The sequence below is a fragment of the Saccostrea cucullata genome, unplaced genomic scaffold (assembly GCF_032062105.1).
Source record: "Saccostrea cucullata isolate Sc308-1 unplaced genomic scaffold, CSIRO_AGI_Scuc_v1 ctg413, whole genome shotgun sequence".
NCBI classification, from domain to species: domain Eukaryota; kingdom Metazoa; phylum Mollusca; class Bivalvia; order Ostreida; family Ostreidae; genus Saccostrea; species Saccostrea cuccullata.
Genome location: NW_026927571.1, coordinates 51,578 through 77,344, shown reverse-complemented (window position 1 = coordinate 77,344; position 25,767 = coordinate 51,578). Strand labels below are relative to the sequence as shown.

The 25,767-nt window shown below is 34.4% G+C and overlaps 2 protein-coding genes across 2 annotated transcripts in view; one reads left to right on the top strand and one right to left on the bottom strand.

Annotated features, from left to right (window-relative positions):
• Positions 1–19,708, bottom strand: part of LOC134274815 (uncharacterized) — a 65,609-nt gene extending 45,901 nt beyond the window's left edge. Inside the window, 8 exon segments of the mRNA XM_062757051.1 lie at positions 1–1,490; positions 14,361–14,508; positions 15,256–15,443; positions 15,653–15,950; positions 17,150–17,278; positions 17,668–17,837; positions 18,309–18,486; positions 19,455–19,708. Of these exon segments, the coding sequence (XP_062613035.1) occupies positions 1–1,490; positions 14,361–14,508; positions 15,256–15,443; positions 15,653–15,950; positions 17,150–17,278; positions 17,668–17,837; positions 18,309–18,486; positions 19,455–19,667 (2,814 nt within the window). The 5' untranslated portion in view covers positions 19,668–19,708.
• A 2,561-nt stretch (positions 19,709–22,269) lies between these two features.
• LOC134274807 (casein kinase II subunit alpha-like) lies at positions 22,270–23,705 on the top strand. The gene has a single exon (XM_062757043.1). The coding sequence runs from the start codon at positions 22,383–22,385 to the stop codon at positions 23,493–23,495; it is 1,113 nt and encodes a 370-aa protein (XP_062613027.1). The 5' UTR covers positions 22,270–22,382; the 3' UTR covers positions 23,496–23,705.
• The last annotated feature ends 2,062 nt before the right edge of the window (positions 23,706–25,767 follow it).

Here is a 25,767-nt window from a genome sequence, read left to right as displayed (position 1 = left end):
GGCCTGAGATAAGGCCACTTCATTGTCGTTTACACCAGCAGGACGATCTTTGTACAGATTGGTTATGGAGACAATGATGGGGGTGGCAGATCTAGGAAACTCTGAACAATGGCTTCTCTCTTGGTGATGTCGATCGGGAGCTGTGGTGCAGGTGATGCCAAAAGTTTTGGCTTTTTGAGCATGGATGTTATGGAACCTCATTTCAGGGTCAACCATGAAGACGTGACAGGACCCACTGGAGGCAGATTCCTCCTCCTGACTAGCAGTTCCATCACTCATCTCATCCCCACTGACACTGTGAAGAGTCACGATCCCAAAAAACCTCTTGTCATCAGGACACACTCCACTGAAGGCCAGCCTCTCCACTGGATAATGAGCCACAGTGGTTCCCATTCCATTGGTCAGCTTCACTCCTTCCTGTGAGATTTCCATTAAAACCAGTGTGTGGATCTTCTGCTCCACTCTCAGTCTCCTTACAGCATTGCGGATGGACTGAAGTCTGATGTGAGGTTTATTGGCATCGCTAGGCATTTCTATAGAACCAATATAACCCACAACCACCCGCATGTCGTGAAAGCTACAATTCAGCAGACTCTCTTCGTCATCGCCATCTTCCTCGTCATCGTCCATGGCGATGAAGGCATTGTTTGCCGAGTTTGCTTGATGAGCAGACGTTTTCAGGAAAGATGAAATTCCAGGTGCTATGAAGGACCCATGTAATGTCCCACTTGACTGTGATTTCATGTGTCTGTCGTGCTGGCTACTGGTTTGTTGTGAGGACTTTGCACTCTGGGATGTACTCTTGACGACTGCTTGCTTGGTTCTGGGAAGCTGCAGAGAAAGAGGATCATAGGTTTTGTATCCGTGTTTTTCAACCAATAAAGGTCGTGAAAGTTTTGGTGTACTCAGACTAGAACTGGATGAACTGGAATAAACATTTTCAGCACCGACTGGCTCATGTAACCTTACTCTTGATTGGCCCTGTGTTAGTTTCAAGTCACTTTTTGACCAATGAGGATCCTTGTGTTTGTATTCATTGTGGGCATGCTTGTCTTTTTGGTTACACTCTCCGAGAATTTTCTCACTGCGACTAGAGGCGTGACGCGGGCGAACCCTATTCGGATACCTGGCTTTGTTTCTGTGGTGATACTCATCGTCTGAGGAATCGGAACTGTTGTAATTTTCCGCCACCTGAAGGGTGAGCGTTCCCGTGGATATCCCCACCATGCGTACCACATCGTCGTGAGGGTACTTAGTGACGTTCTGATTATTTACCGACACCACATAATCTCCCGTCTTTAGTCCGGCCACATCCGCTGGACTTCCTGGAACAATCACACTCAAAACACATGGATGCTGTCCTGATATGGTGAAGCCATACCCCGATTTCCCCCTGGTCACGTCCACTGTTTTCATTCCATGGATCGGCCTCTTTTTCCGTCTTTTTGGATGACTGGCCTGAGGCCCCAAATGTGGATACATGGTTAAATCTGAAAATAAATAAAATCTTTTAAGTTTTAGTTCATATGTTCTTGTAATCAAACAATTAACTACCTGAAACTTAAATTTGAAGCATATGTGTCTGTTTACACATGTCTATTATCTACATTAGTGAAAGCATTATCATGCCAAGATTTATGACTGAATTTTTGAACAACTCATTTTAGTAAAAGATTTGAACATGTTGGCAAACAATGCAAACAAGAGCGTTTAAAACTGCATTTTTTAATATAAAATTAGTTTTCATGTCATTTCAAAACAACCATAAAGAAAATCTCATTACCTTTCAGTGAAAATAACATCTCTCAATACTTAAAATTCCTAACACAAAATGAACAATGTTGAACAAGTGCAGACATTTAATGAAATTAAAAGGAAATGTTTATATGGGCTTTTACAACAATAGCTGATGTAATTAATGTTGTATAAGAGAAGAAAAGGTCCTACCCAAAAGAATTTAATTCCAGCAGGCAGTAAGAGGTCCGTAGGACACTAATGAACTTGTCTAATAACTCCTGTCTATACTTTCACTTATTATTAGGTATACACCTATAGCTCGTGAAAACACCTTTAATAAATTACTTGTTTATCCTACCACCTATCTGTAAATGCCTATATCAAACAAACTTTTTTTTCGGGAATAATAAATGAAGGAAATAACTTCCCTAAAGAAAATATATCATCAATCTTTTTTCACTTCCATTTTTATTTAGGTATAATGCATATGCAAAGATACAGATATATATATATATATATAAAAAAAAAGATACATACTTCAGAAGTAAATGTTTTTTGGTGGATAATTTTTTTTTCATCTAAACTCGACACAGAACATTACCTTTAATATAATATTTACATGTTTAGAAATCGAGCCCGTTTGAAGTCAATATATATTTGAAGCTTGATTTGTCCTGCGTGATAAATGGAGCTGTGTATTGTATGTTGCCACTATTCGACACTAATGTATGAGAAAAGCTCTGTTTAGACCTGTAGGAATGTCTTGTGACAGGGAACATCAAACGACATGTCCCAAAACACAAGATCTCCATATAAAGGTTCAAATCTCGCTAGACAAACATTGTGTTTTACAATCCTGTGTTGTTTTTTTCCTTCATATCATAAATAAATCCAAAGGAATTGAGATCACAATGATAGGAAAAGGAATACTGTTTCATATTTACATGGTAAATGAAAGTATCGATGACTTTCTAAAAGGGAAATTCTGGTCACATGACCAGGTGCATTATAGTGCAATACATACATCTGCAGACTTTGCATTTCATCGTACAACAGAAACAAATAATAAAAGAACCACCTTTTATATTCTATCTCCAGACAGTGCTACTAAGGTACAGTTTAAATGTATCCTTGATACATATTGATTATAAAAAATTTAAACACTGTACAAATAGGTAATAAAATTCTCTTCAATAAAAAAAAAGGAAGGCTTATTAAATTATTTTTTCAAAAAATCATAATCTGAAAACTCCACTTTCTCTGCCTTCAATTAGGTCCCATTGAAAAGCCAAAAGAAAAACAGGGCCCGGCCCGCTATGGATTAGTAACACTAAGTCTTTAATCCTATCTACCTACATTATCAATGTTATCACTTCTGACTCAAAAATCTCGGGGAACAATGACACAAAGTCTGACCGAATGCTTGTCCATAAAGGCAAGAGATTAATATCTACTCAAGACATGCCTGACTATATATTCAAAACAGGAAGGAATCTGTTATCTAAAGATCAGTGTATATACATAAACCCCTTTACATACGAGTCATGTGCACAGTGCATAAAAATGTCACATTTACATGATACCTAGACTGGAACAATCCAAAAATGAAGACCTAATTTAATTTATATCATCATATGATATTCATAACATGCATACACTTTTGATAATTTCTTCACATAATGCACAACAATGACTTATCTTTCATGTATGAATATATCTAAGAAATCTCTATGCAAATATTAATGCACTACAAGACTTTCTTGGCATATGAATGATGCATTTTAATGATAACTATACTCTTTTATAATACTGTCTAAACTTTTTTAATTTTTTTTTTTCATGAAAATTTGCAGAGTATGAAATAAGCATGATAATATAATTTAGGACTAACCTGCTTGAAAACTAGAGTTTAATATGAATGAATAAAATTAAAAAAAATCATTTCATTATTAAGACCGCGGAACATTAACTGGCAAAATCGGAAATATACAGCTTACGTCATTTCTATCTGTTACAATCAAAACATTCAGTGATAGACAATTTTTTTCATACTTTGGAAAACATGGGATTGAAATTGCAGATGGAAATTCATTTTCAATCCATATATTAGACACATTACTGATTGACCCAGAAGACAAATAATTTCAATTTTGGTACAGTTTGAATTTTTTGTTCAGTGTTTTAAATGAATAGATATTTAAGGGACAAATATTTTCATTTTTGTTTGGTAAATATATGTATATCTTTGTGTTGGTGGTGGTGGGGGGTTGGGGGGTTGGACGATTTATCAAGTTGTCCAACAGTTTTCAGTGAGAATTATAAAGCTCATAAAATCCTAGAAATAAAATATATTGTCATGTTAAGCCATGACCTGATATATTTTTTAACCCCCCCCCCCCCCTTCTAGAATCAAACATCTGAAAAATAATTGTCTTGTATGATCTTTCGCATTCTTAAAATTATAAGCTAAATCTCATATTAATGTGAACTTCAAACAATATGTATTTGGGAGTTGAAATATAGTTGATTTTGGATCATACATTCACTCTTTGCTTTGAAAACAGCTCAGGTGGATTGAAAATTTTTGAGAATTTCATCCCATGTTTTCCAAACGTGGTAGTACATTGTTCTATCACTGAATGTTTTGATTGTAACAGATCAAAATTTTAAATTTCCAATTTTGCCATTAATGATATACATGATATATATAACTTATAAGACCTAACAATAATGCTGAACATAAACAACATCAATAAATATAGCAGTAATCTAAAGGGGGATACATGTATCATCAGAGTCCATGCGTTTGCAATAAAATGACAGTTGGGTCCTAATATTAATTGACGCATTATGGGGAAAAGGGAAAATTGACTTCTACTTGATTCATATGAACAGAATGCATGTCAAGGATACTGTGAAAATATTTTAAATATATAGCAATTTTTTTTTTTACATTGGTAATCAATATTTTATCTTGATATATGAAAATATATATTTATTTGCATCTCTTGGCTCTTGCAATGCTTAATCAATGTAAACTGCATTAAATTTGATTACCGGTAAGTGTTAACATTTTCAGATCATCTATATATTTTTGATGATTTATTACATCAGATGTCTAGCAGTAGTGAAAGTTCTTGATTTTTTTTAAAAGATCTTTTTATACTTAAATGACATGATTTTTTTCTTCTGTTATATAAATAAGAACTTTTCCACTCTAATGAATGATGAATAAAGATGTAACTTACAGTACTAACAAAATTATGCAAATTATTTAGGTCAATATATAGCTTATATATTATCTGAGAAGAAGACAGCATAAAAAAGTTGGTATCACGTTCCATATTCTTTACGATTGTACATCCCATAGTCTGTCTTTTTTGTGAATATAGAGCAAACGCAATAACAAGGGAACTGTCAAAACTTACAACAAACATTCCCTGTCAACACATTTCAGTGTCTTTGTCATTATTTGTGAAACAAAACAAAAAAACTTCTGATGTAAAAACAAAAAAATATCACATAGACAAGAAAACAGTCTTAAAAAATATTGTTTCAAACTGATAGTTATATAATGAATAGTGAAAAGTAAAGTTATTCAATATAAAGAAAATTTCCAACTTAATTTAATATTTTCAAAATGTGGGTTCTCAGTTAGTCCTAGCTGCAGAACTTTAGCCTTATGGTTTTATATTTTAGTCTTTGATCATAATAATTAAGATCCGTAATGCAAATAATAATGTGCAAATTCTGATGCAAGATTTTTCTGCACATGGTTGGGGATTTACTGTAAACATATATTACATTTGGCAGTGTATTCTTTTCAGCGCTTTTGGCAGAAAGCAACTTCTGTTAATTCAAGTACAACGCTAAATGAAGTAAATGTCTCGTGCATATGCAAATAAAGAAGAATTTTATGAGATAGGCTAAATCAAATTACCCCTAACTCAGTCAGGGGCATAACTTAAACAAGTTATTTTCAAAACTAACTCAAATGAGTTATTTTTTTGTCTCAATGAGTTACTTCTCTTTGCTATGACCTACTTTTTCCCAGCCTTAATAACTAAAACATGTTTTTTTTCCAAAATAGCTTCAATGAATTAATAACTTGTTTAAATTATTTTGTGTCATTCCTCCCTAACTTCACACCCCGTGCACCAAAGGATTTTGCTCGTGCACCGAGACAAAAACAAATGTTTGACTAAATTAAAACCTTGCTCAATGCAGGAAAAGTGTTCTCAGTCTTAAGAAAAGTCGGGAATTTTTTTAATTTAATGATAAAAATTGGACATATACACCATGTGGATAAAACCACAAAATAAGGAGTAAAATGCTGTTTATCTCCACCTCCTCACCAATTCTCCATTGGAGTCAGTGAACTACATCTAGTATTACATAATGGAATCCCAAAATGCAATGCAAATTGGCAGGAAACACAAAATTTCCAAGAAATCAATGTCCAAGTAGGATATAAAAATAACTTATTTAAGTTATTTTTTTTTTTAAATTTGTGTGTGTAAAATAATTAAGAAATATAGTCTACATTTTCGTGAATGTTGCAGAATAACCTCCGAGGTCGAGAAATGTTGTTTGAAAGATAAAAGCCAAGGCGTTAGCTGAGGCTTTTATATTTCAAACAACATTTCAAGACCGAGGAGGTTATTCTGCATCATTCACGACAACAAGGACTTTATTTCTATTCTACCATGTCTAACTACAATTGCTAAATTACAGATAATCGTTTCCTCTATAGAGAAACGAATTAGGTCACCATGTCTCGATTACGCTGTTTCATTTAACACCAGAGGTAAAATTTGTTTGCTTACCTGTGTATAGAATGCAGACACTAAAAAGCCTTTTTAAATTACAAATTTGTTCGTAATATGTATTGATCAGTTAAAATGAATATACAATAAAAAAATCATGTTCCTGTTTTACTGCTAAAATCACGTTGTTTAATGTGTAGGGAGGTCCGTGGAATAGCCCCGCTTAGCTATAAAAACCAACATTCATCAGCAACTTGATGCATTTTACAGTGTTTATACTGCAAAAGATGACACATCGATGCGGTCTAAACAAGTATTTCATTCTACAGCCAAACATGCATTTGAATTGTTCAGATTTGATACGTGTTTCTGATCTGATAATTTTTTGATGACGTTCATGATTTATTGGAGAATAATGTCCGGAGGTTTCCTTTGATGTTTTCAATAATCGTGGTAGAATGTAAAATAACTTATTTTTTTTATAACTTGTTTGAGTTATGCCCCTGACTGTAACTTAAGTTTATAATTCAATTTCCGCCAAATATCGTACACGGTAAATATAATACATTTACAGTATTTCTCCATTTTCTGGAATTGGTCAATCAAATACCTTTCATTCCCTGATTCTATAGACATAATCTTTACCAAACTGTATATTTTCATATGCCTCCTAACCCTTTCAATTTAAATTTGTCTCTACAGACAAATGGACTCGCTTGTTCTGAATTTTCTGCCATTGGACAAAAATAATCAAAATGAGAGATTTTTTTTTTTTTAGGGCTGTGCAATATTACCGGTATATCGGTATATTGCGGTATTATCCACCACGATAATATATCGCGACATAAAAATCAGATACCGGTATTTCACGGTAAAAATATATAAAAACCTCCTTTATTGTAGAAACTGCTGAAATAATACTTGTAACTTCCCCAGGCCTTTTCAATCTAGTAATAAAAATACTTCGTCGGCTTTCAGAGGCAGATAGAGAGAAGAGAGAGAGAAAGGAGATGATGAATGTTAAGTTCAAGATACATATTACACATAAATGGCCTTCCATGTTTTCACTTGATACAGTGTTGCTTTTTATTATTTTTTAACAAGTTTCTTGCCATTTTAAACACCTTCATGCTATACCAGGAGCATGTATATTAAAACAAAAGAAATAGGCCAATGCAGTTCCTGATCGTATGTCATAATGTGAAATTAGGTCGGGTCAGACTAAAACACTAAACGCCCGAAAATAGGTCACAATTTCTTTCTGGCTTTAATTTTATTCTGTGACCACATAAAATTTCTATATAGTATGTATTGTTTTAATCATTAAATTACATTTTATGCTATTTCAATAAAACAACTCCCCCCCCCCCCCCCCCCCCAAAAAAAAAAACCTATGCTAAACTTTTTTTCCAATTTGAAATTTGTACATTTTGTTTTAATTTTTTACCTGGTTTTTGATTAAAAGTTATTATAATTATGTGTGCGATTAATGTCTTATCCCCCGCCTCTTTTAAAATTTATAGATAAATTAAAATAGTCTTTGAACTTGACAGCATTTTAAACTTTCTGTACAAAATTAATCAAATATATCGAGAGATTTTATATTTGGTTTTCATCTTCTAGACACAACTATCAAAGGTTAAGAAGACAAAATGGATAAAACATATAGGTTGGTAAAGAAATGTGTCTAGAAGTAGGGATCAGGTGAAAGGTGGTTGATTGACCTACTCTGGAAAGTGGGAAATTCTCCCCATCTGTGCGCAGAAAAGCTTGCGCCCTAAATTGCACTTTATTAGCATCATGGGATCTGTAGTCTTATTATATAAAACTACAGTTCTGCAGCTATGTTAGGCAATAGCCCATATATATGCCATACAGGTAAATAAAACTTCCTATTAAAAAAAGTGCCTGGAAATGACACATAAACTTAAGATCAGGTAGGATATTCATTATAATTTATGCAGAAGAAGTATAAATCAATAAAACATGCAAGCACGTAAAACAAATGTTTTGACACATATCTGCATTTATTTTATCATCAAGATTAAGCTGTATACAGGGATACCTAATAATTCAGCTTTCTGCCTTGAAAATAGACCTACAAATTTCTGTAGTTTGAAGAAAACATTTCATACGCACAACTACATTTGTAAAGCATGCAGGACAACCGAGGAAATTCGAATCAAAGATCAACATGATCAACTTGCACGATTTCTAAACAAAACAAATATTCAATACACAATACACAGGATACACAAATCGCTTCAACAAAACTTACTATAAATCTTTTTTCTTAATCCCTCATTTATCAAATTAGAAAGTACACCATCATACTTTACCGTCAGTGAGTATGCTGTGCTTTCAAAACGTAAACAAAATTCAAACTAAGCAGTTTACCAACGGGCACCTGTTCGTTCCTCAAAACAATCACATCATCGCAAGAAACTTACCTATATATAATTTTTATCTCAGTTATTCCATTGTCTTTCAGCGTGTTGAATCAGTTTTTGGACTCTCACTGATTATTTCTTTGATTTTCAATTTCGATGTTATTGTAGGTTCAATATGGACGGTAGCATTGTCACGTGACCAATTTTATTCCCTGTTCATTGGTTGTTTTTCCACAATCAAACTACGTGCGCGTTTTTTAAAATCAAGTTAGACACGTGTCCTTGGACAATTTATAAAATTTTGAAATCTTATAAGTCCTTCGCAATTTGAATTGGTCAACTGAAAACACTGTTTTATTTCGAGACTAATGAATTTACTGGAATTATCAATCGGGGGACTATATTTAAATTTTGTCATGTTTTATAATATTTTTTTTTTTTCAAATTAACTGTTTAATTTAGCAATTTATCAAATTGTGATGCAAATAAAATTTTAATTGGATTTGCATATTTAAAAACGCTGTTCAAAAGCAGGCATTTCAGTAAAAAAAAACAAGATGTGTTTGTGAAACACTATGCGCCCGGCGGCAACAGGGTTCTAGAAAGCAATTTTTAGCAAATGGGTCTCAGTCAAGGTCACAGGTTGTCCTTGGTGTCAGTTGAAAGTGCTTAATTAGTGGAGTACGCATATTAAATACGAAGTCTCTATCTCTCACGGTTCAAATTAGTTATGGCGAAAATTTGAAAAAAGCTCTTTTTAGCATATAAGTCACGGTCAAGGTCACAAGGTCATTGACCTTGGTGTCCGTTGAAAGTGCTTAATTAGTGGAGAATGCATACCAAATATGAAGTCTCTATCTCTCACGGTTCAAAAGTTATGGCGAAAGTTCGTAAAAGCTATTTTTAGCATAAAGGTCTCAGTCAATCACAGGTTGTCCTTGGTGTCAGTTGAAAGTGCTTAATTAGTTGCATTGGCGTCGGAAGCAAATTGAAAGTGGGGGGGGGGGCTAAGTGTAAAAAAAAATTTTTGTACCTTAAAAAATAACCTGACAAGCAAAAAAAAAAAGGAAACGTTCATTTCCCAAACCCGAAAATTCTATTTCGTGGGGGGGGGGGGGGGGGGGGGGACAGGACAAAATACCAAAAATTTTTTTCCAAACACAACCACTTCCCCCATTTTTAACCTATACTAAGACGTATCTGTGGAAAATAGAGGGGCTAAACCTATGAAGATATGTTCAATGTCATATATACAAGTGGGGGGGCTAGGCACCCCCCCCCCCCCCCCCCGGTTCCGACGCCTATGAGTTGAGTATGCATACCAAATATGAAGTCTCTATCTCTTACGGTTCAAAAGTTATGGCGAAGGTTAAAGTTGACAACAGACAGACAAACAGATAAACAGACAAACAGACAGACAGGACAAAAACAATATGCTCCCCGAAAAAATTCGGGTGCATAAAAATTCAGTAACGAGTTTACCCAAATCTGATAATGATTTTCATATAATACATTATGATTTGGTAAAACTTTAGGCACATGTTCTGACGTTTTCCTAGCGTATTTTAAGGGAATTCATTTTCTGAACCCCAGCATTAAAGACAAAATATCTACATATGATATAGTCAGTTTGTCGGAGAAACTAGTTTCAGACAGCCAGGAAGAGAAAACTTGAAGGTGAAGCAGCAGAATATATTCAGTCTAAATCCACTGTCAGAGTGAGACCTTCCAAAATTTGGCACAGAAACCCCAACACCCAAGCACAGGAGTTCGCGTACCTATCAATTATACCGAAATTTTCATTAAATAAAAAAAATACGTAATACGTATAATAAGGAGTTCGCGTACCTATCAATTATACCGAAAATTTCATTAAATAAAAAAAATACGTAATACGTATAATAAGGAGTTCGCGTACCTATCAATTATACCGAAAATTTCATTAAATAAAAAAATACGTAATACGTATAATAAGGAGTTCGCGTACCTATCAATTATACCGAAATTTTCATTAAGTAAAAAAAATACGTTATACGTATAATGATAACACGTGATTTTATTATAGGTATAACGTATCTTTTTTATTTACCGAAAATTTCGGCAAAATTGATAGGTACGCGATCTCCTGTGACCCAAGCATGAACAACTTTAGTACCTATGTAACCTGAGCAAGAATGTGCAACTCTCCCTCTCACTCCAATGCAGACACGACAGAGTTTTTTTCGGTGCTTCAAAAAATTAGGGACAACCATGCAGAAAAGACAATACATAGTTTACTATATCAGTGTTAAGAGATTTATTACGGTAAATATTACTAATACTCGGTAATCCTTTGCAATGCCACCCAATTATAGGTGAGAACCAGGAGTTGTGAAAGTACATGTATACAGCCAGGACATGCTTGAGCCTTGTATAAGCAGTTCTTAACACCTGGAAAAGGTCAGATATTTCGGACTACTTAAACACATGACATATATACATGAATAAGGGAAGTTAACGATGGAAAAGTTGAAGTCATCTCGTATATCATAAAATGTAGTAGTTATTTGGCTTTAATCATGGATCCGCCCCCCTCGAATTTCTGAAGTTATATGAAATGTGTATATTAAACCAATAAAAAGTGACCTTGGACCCCCTCCCCTAGAGGATGTGGATCAGTGTTAAGTCATAGACACGGAGGCTTGGAACCAACGACTACACCCCCGCCCCACCCCACGAAATAGACCGTGGCTTTTCACGTTTGAGCATAAGGAGTTAACGTATATATACTATCTTTTTATTTACCTATCATGGAATTTTAGATTGTTTTTTTTATTGGTGGAACCCCCCCCCCCCCCCCCCCCCCCCCGGAAAAAAAAATCTGCGTCTGTCTTTAGTCAGTAATCCATCCAAATATAAAACAAATGAAGCAGACTCTTTTAGGTGTCTTTTCCTTCAAGTTCACTGAGATATATAGTGGACATAAGAATGAAACTCACATTTGTATATTGACTAAAATCACCGATAATATCTGAATATCGAATTGAAAACCACAGCAAGTGTTTTCCTCTTCTCTTGTACAGACGTTTTGGAGTTAAGGTTCATAGATACTCTGATAAGAGAGATAACTGTTAATGACATAAATGTCTAATATTCCTTTATATTTTTGCCAAGTTGATGTGTCTTATCTTGTACAATTTTGCCCAGCAAGCTATGCAATAATTGTTTGTATTTTACTTATAAAATACATTTCTTTTGAAAAATCATTAAAGTTCAAGCAACATTTTATATGAGTGAGCAGAGGGTTTATGAACCTTAATTCTGATTCACAGGAATATAAAAGCATATCAGTTAAAGGGAGTACAATTAGTGCCCATGAGCATTCCAACACTTGGTCTCCGAAGACTATAATATAAATGTTGTCACTGAGGAACTCCATCATCCTTTTATCAACTTCGGAGTATACTTGTGTGTACTGTAATCAGATCATCAGATCAATCTTTTAAACGAATTAATGGGCATTTTGCAAATGACCAAGTATAACATGGAAAAATACCGCGTTCCGTAGCTGCTGTTTTTGTCTTTGTGATATCACTTAAAAATCCTAGATTATATTTCATCTTAAGGACAGACGAGACGTTCCTTAATAATATATAATTTTTCCAAGATTTTGTCATTGAAGAATTACTACTTTTTAACATGTTTACTCGCAAAAAATTGCCTTACCAGGCACGTGTGCGAGATACCAGATGATGGCATTTCTTATATAATCCTTTAGGAAAAAACTTATCTTGCCAAAATCATGTTTTTAGTGTTTCAAATTTATAAAAACAATTAGAAACAAGTTTAGAAATCAGAAAGTAATTAAAATTTTGTATAATTTCATACATTATGAAGATATATATACATAACAGATTTTTGGGGAACGTATCGTCTGACCTTAAGGAATTGTTAACGTTGTATTTATAAAGTATTCTACAATATAACAGTAGAGCACTAGTGTACTGTATGAAACAATCACCTGTGGTTATAAACTCTTGGTGATTTTAAAGTTTCTATAAGTTCTTTAGAATTTTTAGGATCCAAATCTGATTTACACCACTTTAAGAATATGATGTTGCAAAGTGCATCTCCCTTGCGTAAACAGCATAGCTGCAGATCTGTAGCGTTATGGTTTTATATAGTTGTCTTTGACCATAAACAGCATAGCTGCAGATCTGTAGCGTTATGGTTTTATATATTTGTCTTTGACCATAACGCTACAGATCCCGTAATGCGAAAAACGTGCAATTTACGGCGCAAATTTTTTTGCGCAATTTGGGGAGAATTTCTCCACTTTCCAGCATCGGTCAATTAACTACCTTTCATTCCCTAATTCTAGGCACATTATTTAACTAATCTGTATATTTTATCTATCTCCCAACCCTTTCTAATCGTCTCTACAAGAGATAATCTCGCTTGATTAAAATTATTTGTTAGATTGCTGAAAATTCCCTTTAAGAGTTTATTGCCTGTAGAGACAACTCTAAATGGTTGGGAGGTGGATAATATATATATATTGGCTACAGCATGTGTCAAGAATAAGTGAAAGGTTGTGATGTTTCTCCCCAAAAGTGCAAAAAATATTGCATCTGTAGTATCTTTTTTGCACTACAGGATCTGTAGCGTTATGGTCAAAGACAAATATATAAAACCATAACGCTACAGATCTGCAGCTATAAACAGCAGTGAATTTTTTTTTTAAAGAGTAACAAAAAGTTATTGCTGGTAAAGTTAAGGGCTTTGTAACAATCGGCAATCCTCGGCTGACTCCGCTACGCTCCATTCAAACGGCAATGGCTTTGTAAAGCATATGGTTGACCCAGCACAATTTCGCTGGTACCCAGCAATGAACACGGTATACAAATGTATTTTTTTTGTAAGGATTTTAAAGATATTTAGGAATCAAGTACAGGTAGATCGAACTTACTTTGGTTGGCTGGTATATTAAAAGAATTAAACACTGAATTGATTTATTTCTTGGAAAGTGACCTTTGAGAATATTATACATGTATGTTAGATTTCCAGACTTAGAAGTTTTACTTCTAGTTCCTTTATAATGATATACATGTCTGCTTGAATCATAAAATTCTTCGTGTAGCTTCTCCAACTCTTTCATCACTTCCGATTTACTGAAATGGAAGGGTATAGATAGACCAAAAACATTGACTTGGGAAGATGAGCTAGCTATAGGTAAAGTTTGTGACAACTTCAATGTAATAAGTGAGTCCATCTGTGCAGATAATTATTGATAATTCTCAATTATAACAAGACACATTGGTTACAACTTTATTAATACAGTGTACTGCATTTAAACACACACACACACACACACACTGTCTCCCCCACCTCTCTCTCTCTCTCTCTCTCTCTCTCTCTCTCTCTCTCTCTCTCTCTCTCTCTCTCTCTCTCTCTCTCTCTCTCTATGCTGCCAGCATCCTTTGTTGTTATACTTGTATTTCACCACCGAACTGAACAATACACAGAATAATGAAAAACCCAAGCACCATTCCGGAATTCTGGATGAAGAATACTAAATATATATTTTCAGAACCGCTTGATTCGGCCTCTGCTAGCTGCTCTCTCATTTCTGGAATCTAAAAACAAACAGAATTTAATTAAGTATATGTACAGTACGTGGCTAAAAATTATAAGACTTCGTATCTATAGACATTTCAGAATACATTGTACTAGTAAAACAAGATGTGAGGCCCATGGACATTATTGATAACCCGAGCAACTTCAGTATTTGCTGTACAATGTATGCTAGGTTAAATATTGTATAAACAGGAGATGAACCTGCAAACCATTAAAATATTCAGATATTGTTCCCTAATACCCAACCCAATCAAAACTTTGTCTCCAAGATGTTCCATAAAGATTTTATCTAGTTGAAACATTGATTCGAACTACAATGCATGTATAGTGTACATGTATATATACTAGTCTTTATCTATCACAATGACCATAGGGACTCGGGAAAGTTGATGAACCTTTGCTTGTTTGAGATGACTGTTCGCCAAAAATTGATAATAAAATAAATTAAAAATTAATAATAATAATAATAATAATAATATAAAAAAATTAAAAAGGGGGATTTCAATGATAACACCTTGCACATGCATTATATATCATAGTCCCTCCCCAGCTAAGCCATAAGAAGCCCAGTATTAATGAAATTCACAAATTTTGTATTGCTTTTCTCATAGAAACTTTGCATTTTCTTTTCCCAGTAGTATCAGAGGAGAATACAGCATATATACGATTGGCAACGGACGGCAGAGATAGAAATTGATCAAATGGATAACAAACTCATGCTTCTTTAAAAATTGCTTCATACAAACCATGTCACTTAATGCAATGTATACAAATAATCCTCCTGCAAATCCAAATATCCATTGATTGGCATGGGTATTTTCTCCCACCAAAATTCCTATTATAAGTCCAGCATAACAAAGCACGGCAGCTATGAAATTTAACAAAAGCGCCCTTTTCATTTTTAAGCCAGCATGAAGAAGGATCGCGATATCACCTAAGAGAAAAATAAAAAAAATTAATAAAAACAACGAAACATCACGTAAACATTTTTTATAAGTGTTCATGAAGAAGAAAGAAACGGGGCTAAACTTGTGCGCCTTGGCGAACACCAGGAATACAGAAAGTCTTCATCCAGAGTGTTACGGTGAGAAAGTCTTGACACCCGTGCATGCGCAGAGGTTTACAAACAATCACTTTACTTACCTAATTCATGCGGCAACTCTTCGCATAAAACAGCCAAAGAAACGCTAATCCCTAGCAACGTATTTTCTGTAAAAGCCGCCCCTATAGATAATCCATCCACAAAATTATGGATGGCGTCTCCAATGAGCAGAATCCAGGCCACGGGCGCTACTTCCTTTCTGCCATCTTTCTCCACAATCTCTAGTTTATGGGAATGTACATGATGTTGCTTCTCTACATGTAACAATTCCACATTACCGTTTTCTTTCTTCTCATCTATAGGGTCATCGATTTTATCTTCAGAGCTATATCTCTGTTTCTGTATATTAAAAGAAAATTTGAACAATAAATTGCTGTCTATGGATTTTAGTTTGAGAATTCATCCTGCAGCTGTTACAGATAAAAAAGCAGAACTCGTAGTATTTTTATTTTCTTGCAATAGCTGCAACGTTATTTCCCAAGTAACAAACAAAAAGTCATTCACATTTTATTGTTTATATCGGTATATCTGTACAAGTAATCATGTAAAGAAAGATAAAGTAAATTAATAAAATATTGTGATATTTGTATGTATGTCATTGCTCAAATTTGTGCAGGTGAAACTAGTATATGCTCAGTTGTGTTTACTGACCAATAGACACGGTGATTAAAACCAAAGGTGATTGCGCAAATGTACTATATTCTAACTCGTAATTTTGATTAAGCGGTGATGAAGCAGTATTTCCGGTTGAACACAGTAGCAAAAGCCGTGCAATGAGCCCGACTAAAAAGTATTTATTGGATGTTAAAATAAAATAATAATAAATAAAAGGCATCAAATGGAGTGTCTCAATAAATAAAAGACTCCCAACAAGTCAAAGTGATAAAAAGCAAGAATGTTTTGATCATTTTTACTGTGCTTTTACAGAATTATCTCCCTCAGTCCTTTTGAAGTTGGGTTTTGTCATGATGAAAGTACATCATGTAATTTTTAATCAAAGTACTCAGAAGTACTGAAAGTCGGGCTCATTTACAGGGTAATGAACTATCACCGCGATGTCAGTTTAAAAACAAGCCGATTCAGACATTGAGAAGATAATTATACCGGTATATCTCTATATCATATATAGCATTAAAAAGTTTTAAAAATTAAAATGTAGCTAGAATTTAACAGCGTAAAATATTTGTCACATGTATCGTTTCGGGGTTTTATATACCAACAGAAGTAAATAAACACTGATGCAGCAAGATTATTTAAGGTCAAACGATTATGCACAGATGCATAATTATATATGGATGAACTTCACAGAAATTCCATACATGTAAAAATACATATTACTTTGAGAATTCAAAGACATTTTTGTGAGCATTTTTTTTACTCACCTTTTTAGGACGGGATGTCTGCTGAAATCCAAAAGAGTGAGGAAAAAAAATAATGTATTGCATGCTAACTTATTTGGCAGGGACATGCGATCTAATACAAATGGTATATATTTTCTACCAATATCACGGAAAAATTAAAGACTGTAAATACCTTACCCTGCGCTTGTCAAGGATGAATTTCAAGAGACGTTCAGAAATAAATACAAAATACGCCCCGCCAATGACGGTGGCCATTTTCCACTGAAAATTTGGAACTGGGCTATCTTCTCCTCCAAGATGCATAGACTGAAACAAATATTATTATAGTCATTAACACTGTTCAATATAAGGTTCATTTAAAAAGTTTAATGTGCATACATGTATCTCTCTACTCTATCATAAGGGAAAAAAAAATCTTAGCACATTTGGTTTTTTTTTTTTTTTTTTTTTTTTATCAGAAATCATATAAATTATAAATAAATGCATACAATTTCAGTATATTTTGCAGTTCAAAATATGAGAGAAATCGTCTTTTAATTTTACAACTTCATGAGACTCCTTAAAAAGTTAGGTCTATCTCTTATCGATCAGAAGGTCGATCGGTGACCCTTAATTGATAATGAAGATGTAACTACTCGGCCATTTCCGTAACCACAAGTTACAATTGAATGAAATAATATAAGTTCATACAGTACCTCAGGTATAAGAACTAAAAATCCCGTGGAGCCGAGCGTTCCCACGGCAAGAGCCACGCAGAACATAAGAATTCTCCTGAATGCGTTCGTGTGAATACATGGTCCAAGGAAGACCCCTATGTTAGAGATTAGGACAACCAAGCTCACAAAACCAATACCATACCCCCATGCTGGAAAAGAATTTTTATTTTTTTTTAGAGAGACATGTTCATTAGTTGCAAGACAATATTTTTTTGATTTTTTATTTTCGCTTTGAAGGCCGACAATGTATTTGTGTCATTTGAGTGCTTGTGAACAAAAAATATAAATGTTTTATTTAAAAAAGAAACTGATAAACTCTCGGTTTCACAGAAAATGAAGCAGATAGACTATCCCCCAATCTTATCAATCGGTCTGTCTGTCTGTTTTGATGTCCACCATGCAACAATTTCCGTTCATTTTTTTTTTGGCACCGGTTGCACATACTGAAATGACATTTGGTATACAGATTTATCATAGGAATATCTATGTCAAGTTCTGTTTTGGGGTACGATCGAGCAATTTTGGACAGAGCTATACCCCTTTGACTCAGGAAAATTACAATTTTAGGGGGGTTGGGTTTAAGTGTTTCACAAGCATTCTTTGTTTAAACTGTAAATAACCTTTTCCAATAGGCGGTTTCCTAGCATGCTCGAGGACAATGGATTGTGAGTCGGAACAGCAGTCATCATTATGAAGTTTCCGCAGCAACAGGGGGCAGGCGGCAGTCAGGGATGAGCCGTTAATCCGGGTACTTCCACCGGACACTCCCTGGAATATCTGGCTGAAAGTTTGGCATTGCTGAAATTTATTACAGACCAGTGTCGATGAACTTGAATATATTTACATACGTGTACAATTTGTCAGGATCGATGTTTCTTAAAATAAATCAGCTTTACAAGGACTCGTGCACTCAGGGGATTGATCTTGTTTTGCTAATTTTTTAAATCTCAATAACAGCATAAGAGGTCTTTGTTTTTATTTTGTTTAAAGGCAACATTTGCATTGTTATTAGATATACGTTTTAATTATAAATACAAAGTGTACTAATTAGTAAAGTTGTTATACAATGAAAATAATGTGAACGCGTTTATCAAAATTGCGTTAATTTATACGGGTGCATACAGATAGATTTTTTTCCCGTTAAATGTACATACGGATCTACAGCTTGATAAACATGGTGAAAGGGATTTATTTGGATATTTTAAACACAATATTGTACCAAGACTGAAAACCAGCAGGGTCCAGGACGTACTTCTTATCTTAAAAGTAGAATTTCCGTTTTAATCGTTTAAAAGGAGGTTCATTTACAATTTGAAGTCTTTTCATGAAAATCTTAAAAATAAACATTGAACTATGAATGGGAAAAAGCACATGTATGTCGAATCCGAAACACACACACGCACCCTCATGTACATGCTTAGATCCGCCCTTAGCATAGGCGTCGGAATAAATTGAAAGTGGGGGGGGGTGGCTAAAAAGTGGGGGGGGGGGGGCTAAGCAACAAAAAAATGGTAAACCCTAATTTTCAATGCCTGTATTATGTATATCTTTGCAAAGAGGGGTGGTGGTGATAAGCCCCCTTTCTAGCCCCCCCCCCCCCCCCCCCCCGGTTTCGACGCCTATGCTAAGAAAAATGCAATCATAAGCTAGCATGCTCACACAAGAGTCATTCCCATTAATGCCGCTGTCACACACACAACATCCTCACATATAAGACTAGATCCGCCACAGAAAGGAAAAATAAACGCTATCATAAGCATACTCACACAAGAGTCGTTCCCATCAATGGCATTGAACTTTATTGGTCCCGTCTGAAGAGCTGTCCCTAAGCTAAGGAATTCCTCCCGAGACAGAGTTCCCCGCGTGCCATACCTCCGAATTAATTCCTCCGTGACGTTCTGGGTGGCAGGGTAGATTTTATTTCCGGAACAGAAAGAAAGCAAGGTCAACATCAAGAGAACCATGTTTTTGTGACCCATTTCATGCACTGCGAACAACGCGGTATTAGACTACTTTAGTAAAACCACGTGTGTACCATGTGTACCTCTTCACCATGATCTTATGGCCCGGGTGACGAAAAGAGATTAAAGTCCCGCAATAATTCAAAATAACTTAATATTGTAAATAAAAGGCGCATATTTGATTTCCTTATCCTTTGTGTTGACTTAGTTTAAGTGTATGTTTTAGTTTTATAATGTGTTATATATACCCATGCATGAATCAAGTACACCTCAGGACGTTTAATACATGTACAACGATCATTGATGTGACTTAAGGTTGACTTAGGGACAGTGACCGTGTCTGGTTTGAGTTAGAGAGATAGATGTTTTTTTCTATTTTATTTACGAGTGCACATTGCCGTACATCTCTCTCTCTCTCTCTCTTTGCATGCTTACCCTTAGCCTAATGCGCTTGTCGTTTGCCTTCCATGAAATACTATTACACTTGTATCTTAAAATTAATGGCAATACACATTCGATTTCATTGATTGAATGTGTTTGTTTATATCTAGATTCCACGTGTGATCGTTTTGAAATTATCGTTGCAGATTGCAAAAGTTAAAATAATCAATATCATCTTAAATGAATGCTAGTGTGGGGGTGTGGGTCCCTTAATTATTTGACGAATGAAAAAACAATCAAATCGAAGGGTTGTTTTCGTCTTTACGGGAAAAACACATCATGAACTTTGTACAGCTTTAATGTTGACCAAAACTGATAAACCTTTAATCTCAGAACAGTTTCTTGTGTATGTCGAGAGCTAAATAAATATATTATCGACGGGTACGCTAATATTTAGACGTAAAACACACACAACGAAAACAACTGATAGTTTTGTGTGGATAAACCATGTTCTAGTTTTTTTTTTTTTTTGGGGGGGGGGGGGGGGTCTGGGTGGGTGCAGAGCTATCTCGAGTGAATGTAATACAAGCTGATCGGCTGATATTGATAGAATTATATTTTTTAAAGATTTATTATAGTATACAGATTAAAAAAAAACGCGAGGACACGTGAACTTGATGCATTTCATGATTAGGGCATGTTCTAGATTTTTAGATTATTATACGAGTAAAGCTGCAGCTTGTAATCAGGAGTAGATAAATATTAAAATGTACTAGTAATATGTGACAAAATTTCATGATTAGGGCATGTTCAGTTTGAATTTTTTATGATTATTATACTAAAATGTTCTAACTGTAGTAAAGCTGCCTGTTTAGCACTGTGTAACACAAGGAATTTAATGCGAAAATCAGGCGCGGATAGATTTTTTCCAAATATTAAAATAAAAAAAACAAAAAACAAAAAAAAAAACATAAACTCGCCTAGTAATATGTGACAAAATTTAGCGTTTACCAGGGGGGTCAGCGTTTTCCAGGGGGGTCCATGGTAAGATTTTTCTTGTTTTAGCATTTTTTTAACCTGAGGACATTGGTAGAAACATTTTATCATTGTTCTTACATATATATTTTTTTCATAATCGGCATATTAAACTGTTTCATATTCTAACTCTGTGAAATGTTTAGGATTCATAATGATGGGGTAATAAAGTACATGTATATATCTGTAATTAACAAAAAAAACTTTCTTTTATTGCCATGGCGAACAATAAATAATCATGATTTGATATTAGAGAGAGAGAGAGAGAGAGAGAGAGAGAGAGAGAGAGAGAGAGAGAGAGAGAGAGAGAGAGAGAGATAGAGAGATAGGACAGGAGAGAGGGTGAGATAGGTGAGAGAGAGTGTGGAGTGAAATAAAGGAGAGAGAGATGGGTGAAATCTTGAGAGTGGAGAAAAGGAGAGTGTGGGACCAGAGAGAATTTAAGGAAGGCTGATGGGTGGAAGAGATGAGAGTGAGGGTGAGAGAGGTAGAGAAGGTGGGAGGGTGAGGGGAGAGGAAGTAGAGATCGAGATAGTGAGGGGTGAGCGTGAGAAAGGGGAGACAGTGAGAGTGAGGGGTGTGAGAGTGGTTGAGATGTGAGAGAGGAAAGGAGAAAAGAGAGGGGGGTTAATGAGAGAGATGAGAAGGGGTAAGAGGGAAGAGGACAGAGAAATTTGGCAGGAGAGGAGAGATAAACGTTAGAGAAAGGTGGTAATATATGCTCCTTGCTACGACTTTTTGGGAAGATTTTATATGAAAAAGTTTAAGAAATATTTGCAGAGCTAATTTTGCATGATTTTTCAGAGATGAAAGCGGTATTCCAAATGATAATGTATGATGTATAAGTGGGGTATTTTTTGATGAATCGTTTATTTGGGGGTTTTGACGATTTTTTCCTATGGTATACACAATGAATAAGTGTAATAAATATTGTTTGCGAATAAATGTCCAACAAGCCCTGGGGTTGAATATCGGAAGGTTGGGAGGGGGTGTTAAAAAAAGAACCTCTTTGACTTTGATTTCAGAAATTCATGAAATTGAACATGAAGGTCAAAAACTAATTTATATGAATAAAACACTCAAAACGTTTTCAAATAATTTTACTTTTGGTGCCTGCGAGAATTTTTTTTTACACTGTCATCACTCATTGATATAACCAGATTAAATTAGTTCCTCGTTTTTGGTTCTCCATTTAGCGTCAATATTCAGTTTCCAGTATTGAAATTTGGATTTGACATTTGTCGGTAAAATGCTTGTTTTACTTCCGTGTACAAACAATTAAAACAGGAGAATTTCTTTATCTAAGCAAAAGTCAAAATGTTTTGCATGGTTAGAAACCTCGATAAATCCATCTTTTGTTCTGGAACTCAGGCGAAGAGATTTTTCACGACTGCATGGACTGTGCCTGTTGAAAAGAGAAAGCATGTTTATGCAGACGTAAATACACACAAACCAAAAGAGTACTGGGATTATGACGCTCATCCTATGAAATGGGGTCGCTTTGAAGATTACAAAGTTGGAGAAAAATTGGGGAGTGGTAGATACAGTGAGGTGTTTGAAGCAACAAATACCAGAAACAATGAAAAATGTGTCATTAAAATTTTGAAGCCTGTGAAGAAGAAGAGAATAAGAAGAGAAGTAAAGATTTTGGAAAACCTACGAGGAGGACCAAATATAATCTCGTTGCTGGACATGGTGAAAGACCCTGTTTCAAGAACACCAGCTCTTGTGTTGGAATATGTGAATAATAGATACTTTAAAACCTTGTATCTAGAATTTTCAGACTATGATGTAAGATTTTACCTCTATGAATTACTGAAAGCATTGGACTATAGTCATCAAATGGGAATTATGCACAGAGATGTAAAACCAGCAAATATCATGATCGATCATGAAAACAGAAAACTACGCTTAACGGATTGGGGACTTGCAGAATTTTACCATCCGCACATGGCGTATAATGTTCGAGTTGCCTCAAGGTACTTCAAAGGACCAGAACTTTTACTAGGTCATAAAATGTATGATTACTCTTTGGATATGTGGAGTGTTGGGTGTATTCTTGCTCAGATGATATTTATGAAAACCCCATTTTTTCATGGACTCAACAATTCCGACCAGCTGTTTCAAATCCTAAGAGTTCTAGGAATTGATGATCTCAATTCGTACGTAAGGAAATATCAAATACATGTAAAATCTATCTCAGGAAATGATCTTAAGAGGATACCACATGTTAGAAAAAAACTGGAAAAATTTGTAAACAGTAAAAATCAGCATTTAGTGAGTGTAGAAGCATTAGAACTTTTAAACAGACTTTTATGTTATGATCACCAAGAAAGACTAACTGCAAGGGAGGCAATGGATCATGCATATTTCTACCCAGTCATAAAAGAACAAGATCAGGAGGGTATACCATCATCCACAACAATGTGATATTCAAAAATATGATGCAGTGGATTAAAGGAGATTTTCATTTTTATGGAAGTTGTATACTGTAAAGCAGCTTTTATTTGTGTGCGAGAAATATTCTTGAGCTTTGCAGCTTACTCATATTTATGATTATGGCAGTGCTTGAACTGTGATTCACCATTTCACCAATTGCATTTTTTTTTTCGTAAGTGGTGAAAATGATTTATTTGCAATAAATTTTATGGAAAATTTGTGTTATGTTTTTATCTTTCACCCGTTGAATGGTTGTTTGCATATTCATAAATTTTTGATTTTTTCTTTGCTGAATAAATCTTCCTATGGCCCTCACCATCATAGAACAAATGTATATAATTATTTATCCACAATTGTTTTTGTTTTGAAAACAGAATGTCTATTAACTTCTATCCCCGTTTCACCCGCAAAGTAGAATTGGAGTTTGGATGGTTATGTACTTTAAAGATTGATGATTGGGACAGTGGGAATAAATTTATAATTTAATTTAATTTTGAATTGATAAATTTTATTTTAAACAAAATAGGCATATTAAAAAAAAGATTAAATATAAATTATGAACATCCCCCCCCCCCCCCCCCGGTTATTCTTTAAAAGTAAACCTGTGTCATAAGCAAGGTACATTATATACTTTAAGATATGACCAGTGACTGAAATTTCCCTTAAAATGACATTTAAGTTTGGAGACTGTGTAAGACACCACTCATTTAGTTAAAGATTTTTGTTTTATTCTAATTTGTCATCTAAGGCACCCAGTCTAAGTGCTTAGAGTTTCAAGTTTTTATTTAAGACGAAGACCCCAACTGGAGGATATGAATACAAATAATACAAAATTTTAACATATAAACAAGAATGCATGAATGAATGAGTGGAACTAATGTTATTTACAATGCACATGTATACTTCAAAACATTAAAGTACCCCTCTGCTTATACAAAATAAAATATATGTATTAAAATATTTGTTACACAGTAGTTTTGCTATTACATGTATCAATTTATTACTGACAATAACATTTTACAAAATTTGGTAAGTCCAAAAATGACTTAGAAGTATCCTTACAATTTAATAAGTCATGAAATTCGATGACGTTAGGGTTAGCATAAAAAAATATTTGGAACCAGTTTTTTTTTTCGTTCTCTCGTGAGAAAAGCACATTCTAAAACGTAGTGGGATTATTTTGTTAGAGGAACAAAGATCACAAATACGATACATAGGCGCTTGGTTCAGGATGGTGTATTTTGTGTATTATGTGTTTTTCTATGTGTGTCTGAATACCCTTATCAAAATAAAAATAAAAATTCGCTGAAATTAGCACGTTTTAAAAATGTCATATTTACTGTCTTCTTTTTATATACAATTGTGTACAGTAAATATGACATTTTTAAAACGTGCTAATTTCAGCGAATATTTATTTTTATTTTGATGAGGGTATTCAGACACACATAGAAATACACATAATACACAAAATACACCATCCTGAAACCAAACGCCTATGACACGATCATCCCTGTCCACTCCCCAAAAGCGACATACATCTAACTTTACATCAAGCGTTTTTCAAAATCCTTTGCAAACAGTTTTCAAAATTGTTTTTTAAATATCCTATAATTAAGAATTTTTGGCAGGCATACAATGCTGCTGAAAGTCAAAATCATGAAAACTCACTACAGGATAGCACTCGGAGTTCCTCGGATGGCTCGTACCTGACATACCAGGATTGCTGATATAAGAGAGGGTCTATATTCGTCGATGTGCTGTCTTTTTGTCTATGATAAAATAAGACCTATGTGATAATCAACTCATTAACTTGCTTACATTGAATAATAATAGACAGTATTTGTTAAAAACCACAGAATTAACATTCAAATAATTCCGCCAAATGCACTACGGGTGAAACACAATAAAGGGGACAGTAAGGTTGCACTTGAGGGTAAAAACTTAATGTCTTTATTTTGGCCCAAAATTTGTTTCTCTAAAAAGTAGATTATCTCAAGGATCTGCAACATAAACGGTTTTGTGAAATTCACATTAGAACTTTGTTTTTTACAAATGATAATTTTTCGGACACTACAAGTGTTGTTGTTTTTGAAATAAATATTGAAATTAATAAACTTTAATTTTTTCAACTGTCCAAACAAACAAATTAACACATAAAAATACAAATATGGACATAAAAAAAGGTTGCATCTACTTTAAAATGAAAACAGTTCAGTTCATTTTTGTTTAAAATGGCTTTCAATTTATGAAACCAATATAAATA

Coding starts and splice junctions, on each gene's coding strand:
- LOC134274807 (XM_062757043.1), top strand. CDS start 22,383: ATGTTTTGCATGGTTAGAAACCTCGATAAATCCATCTTTTGTTCTGGA.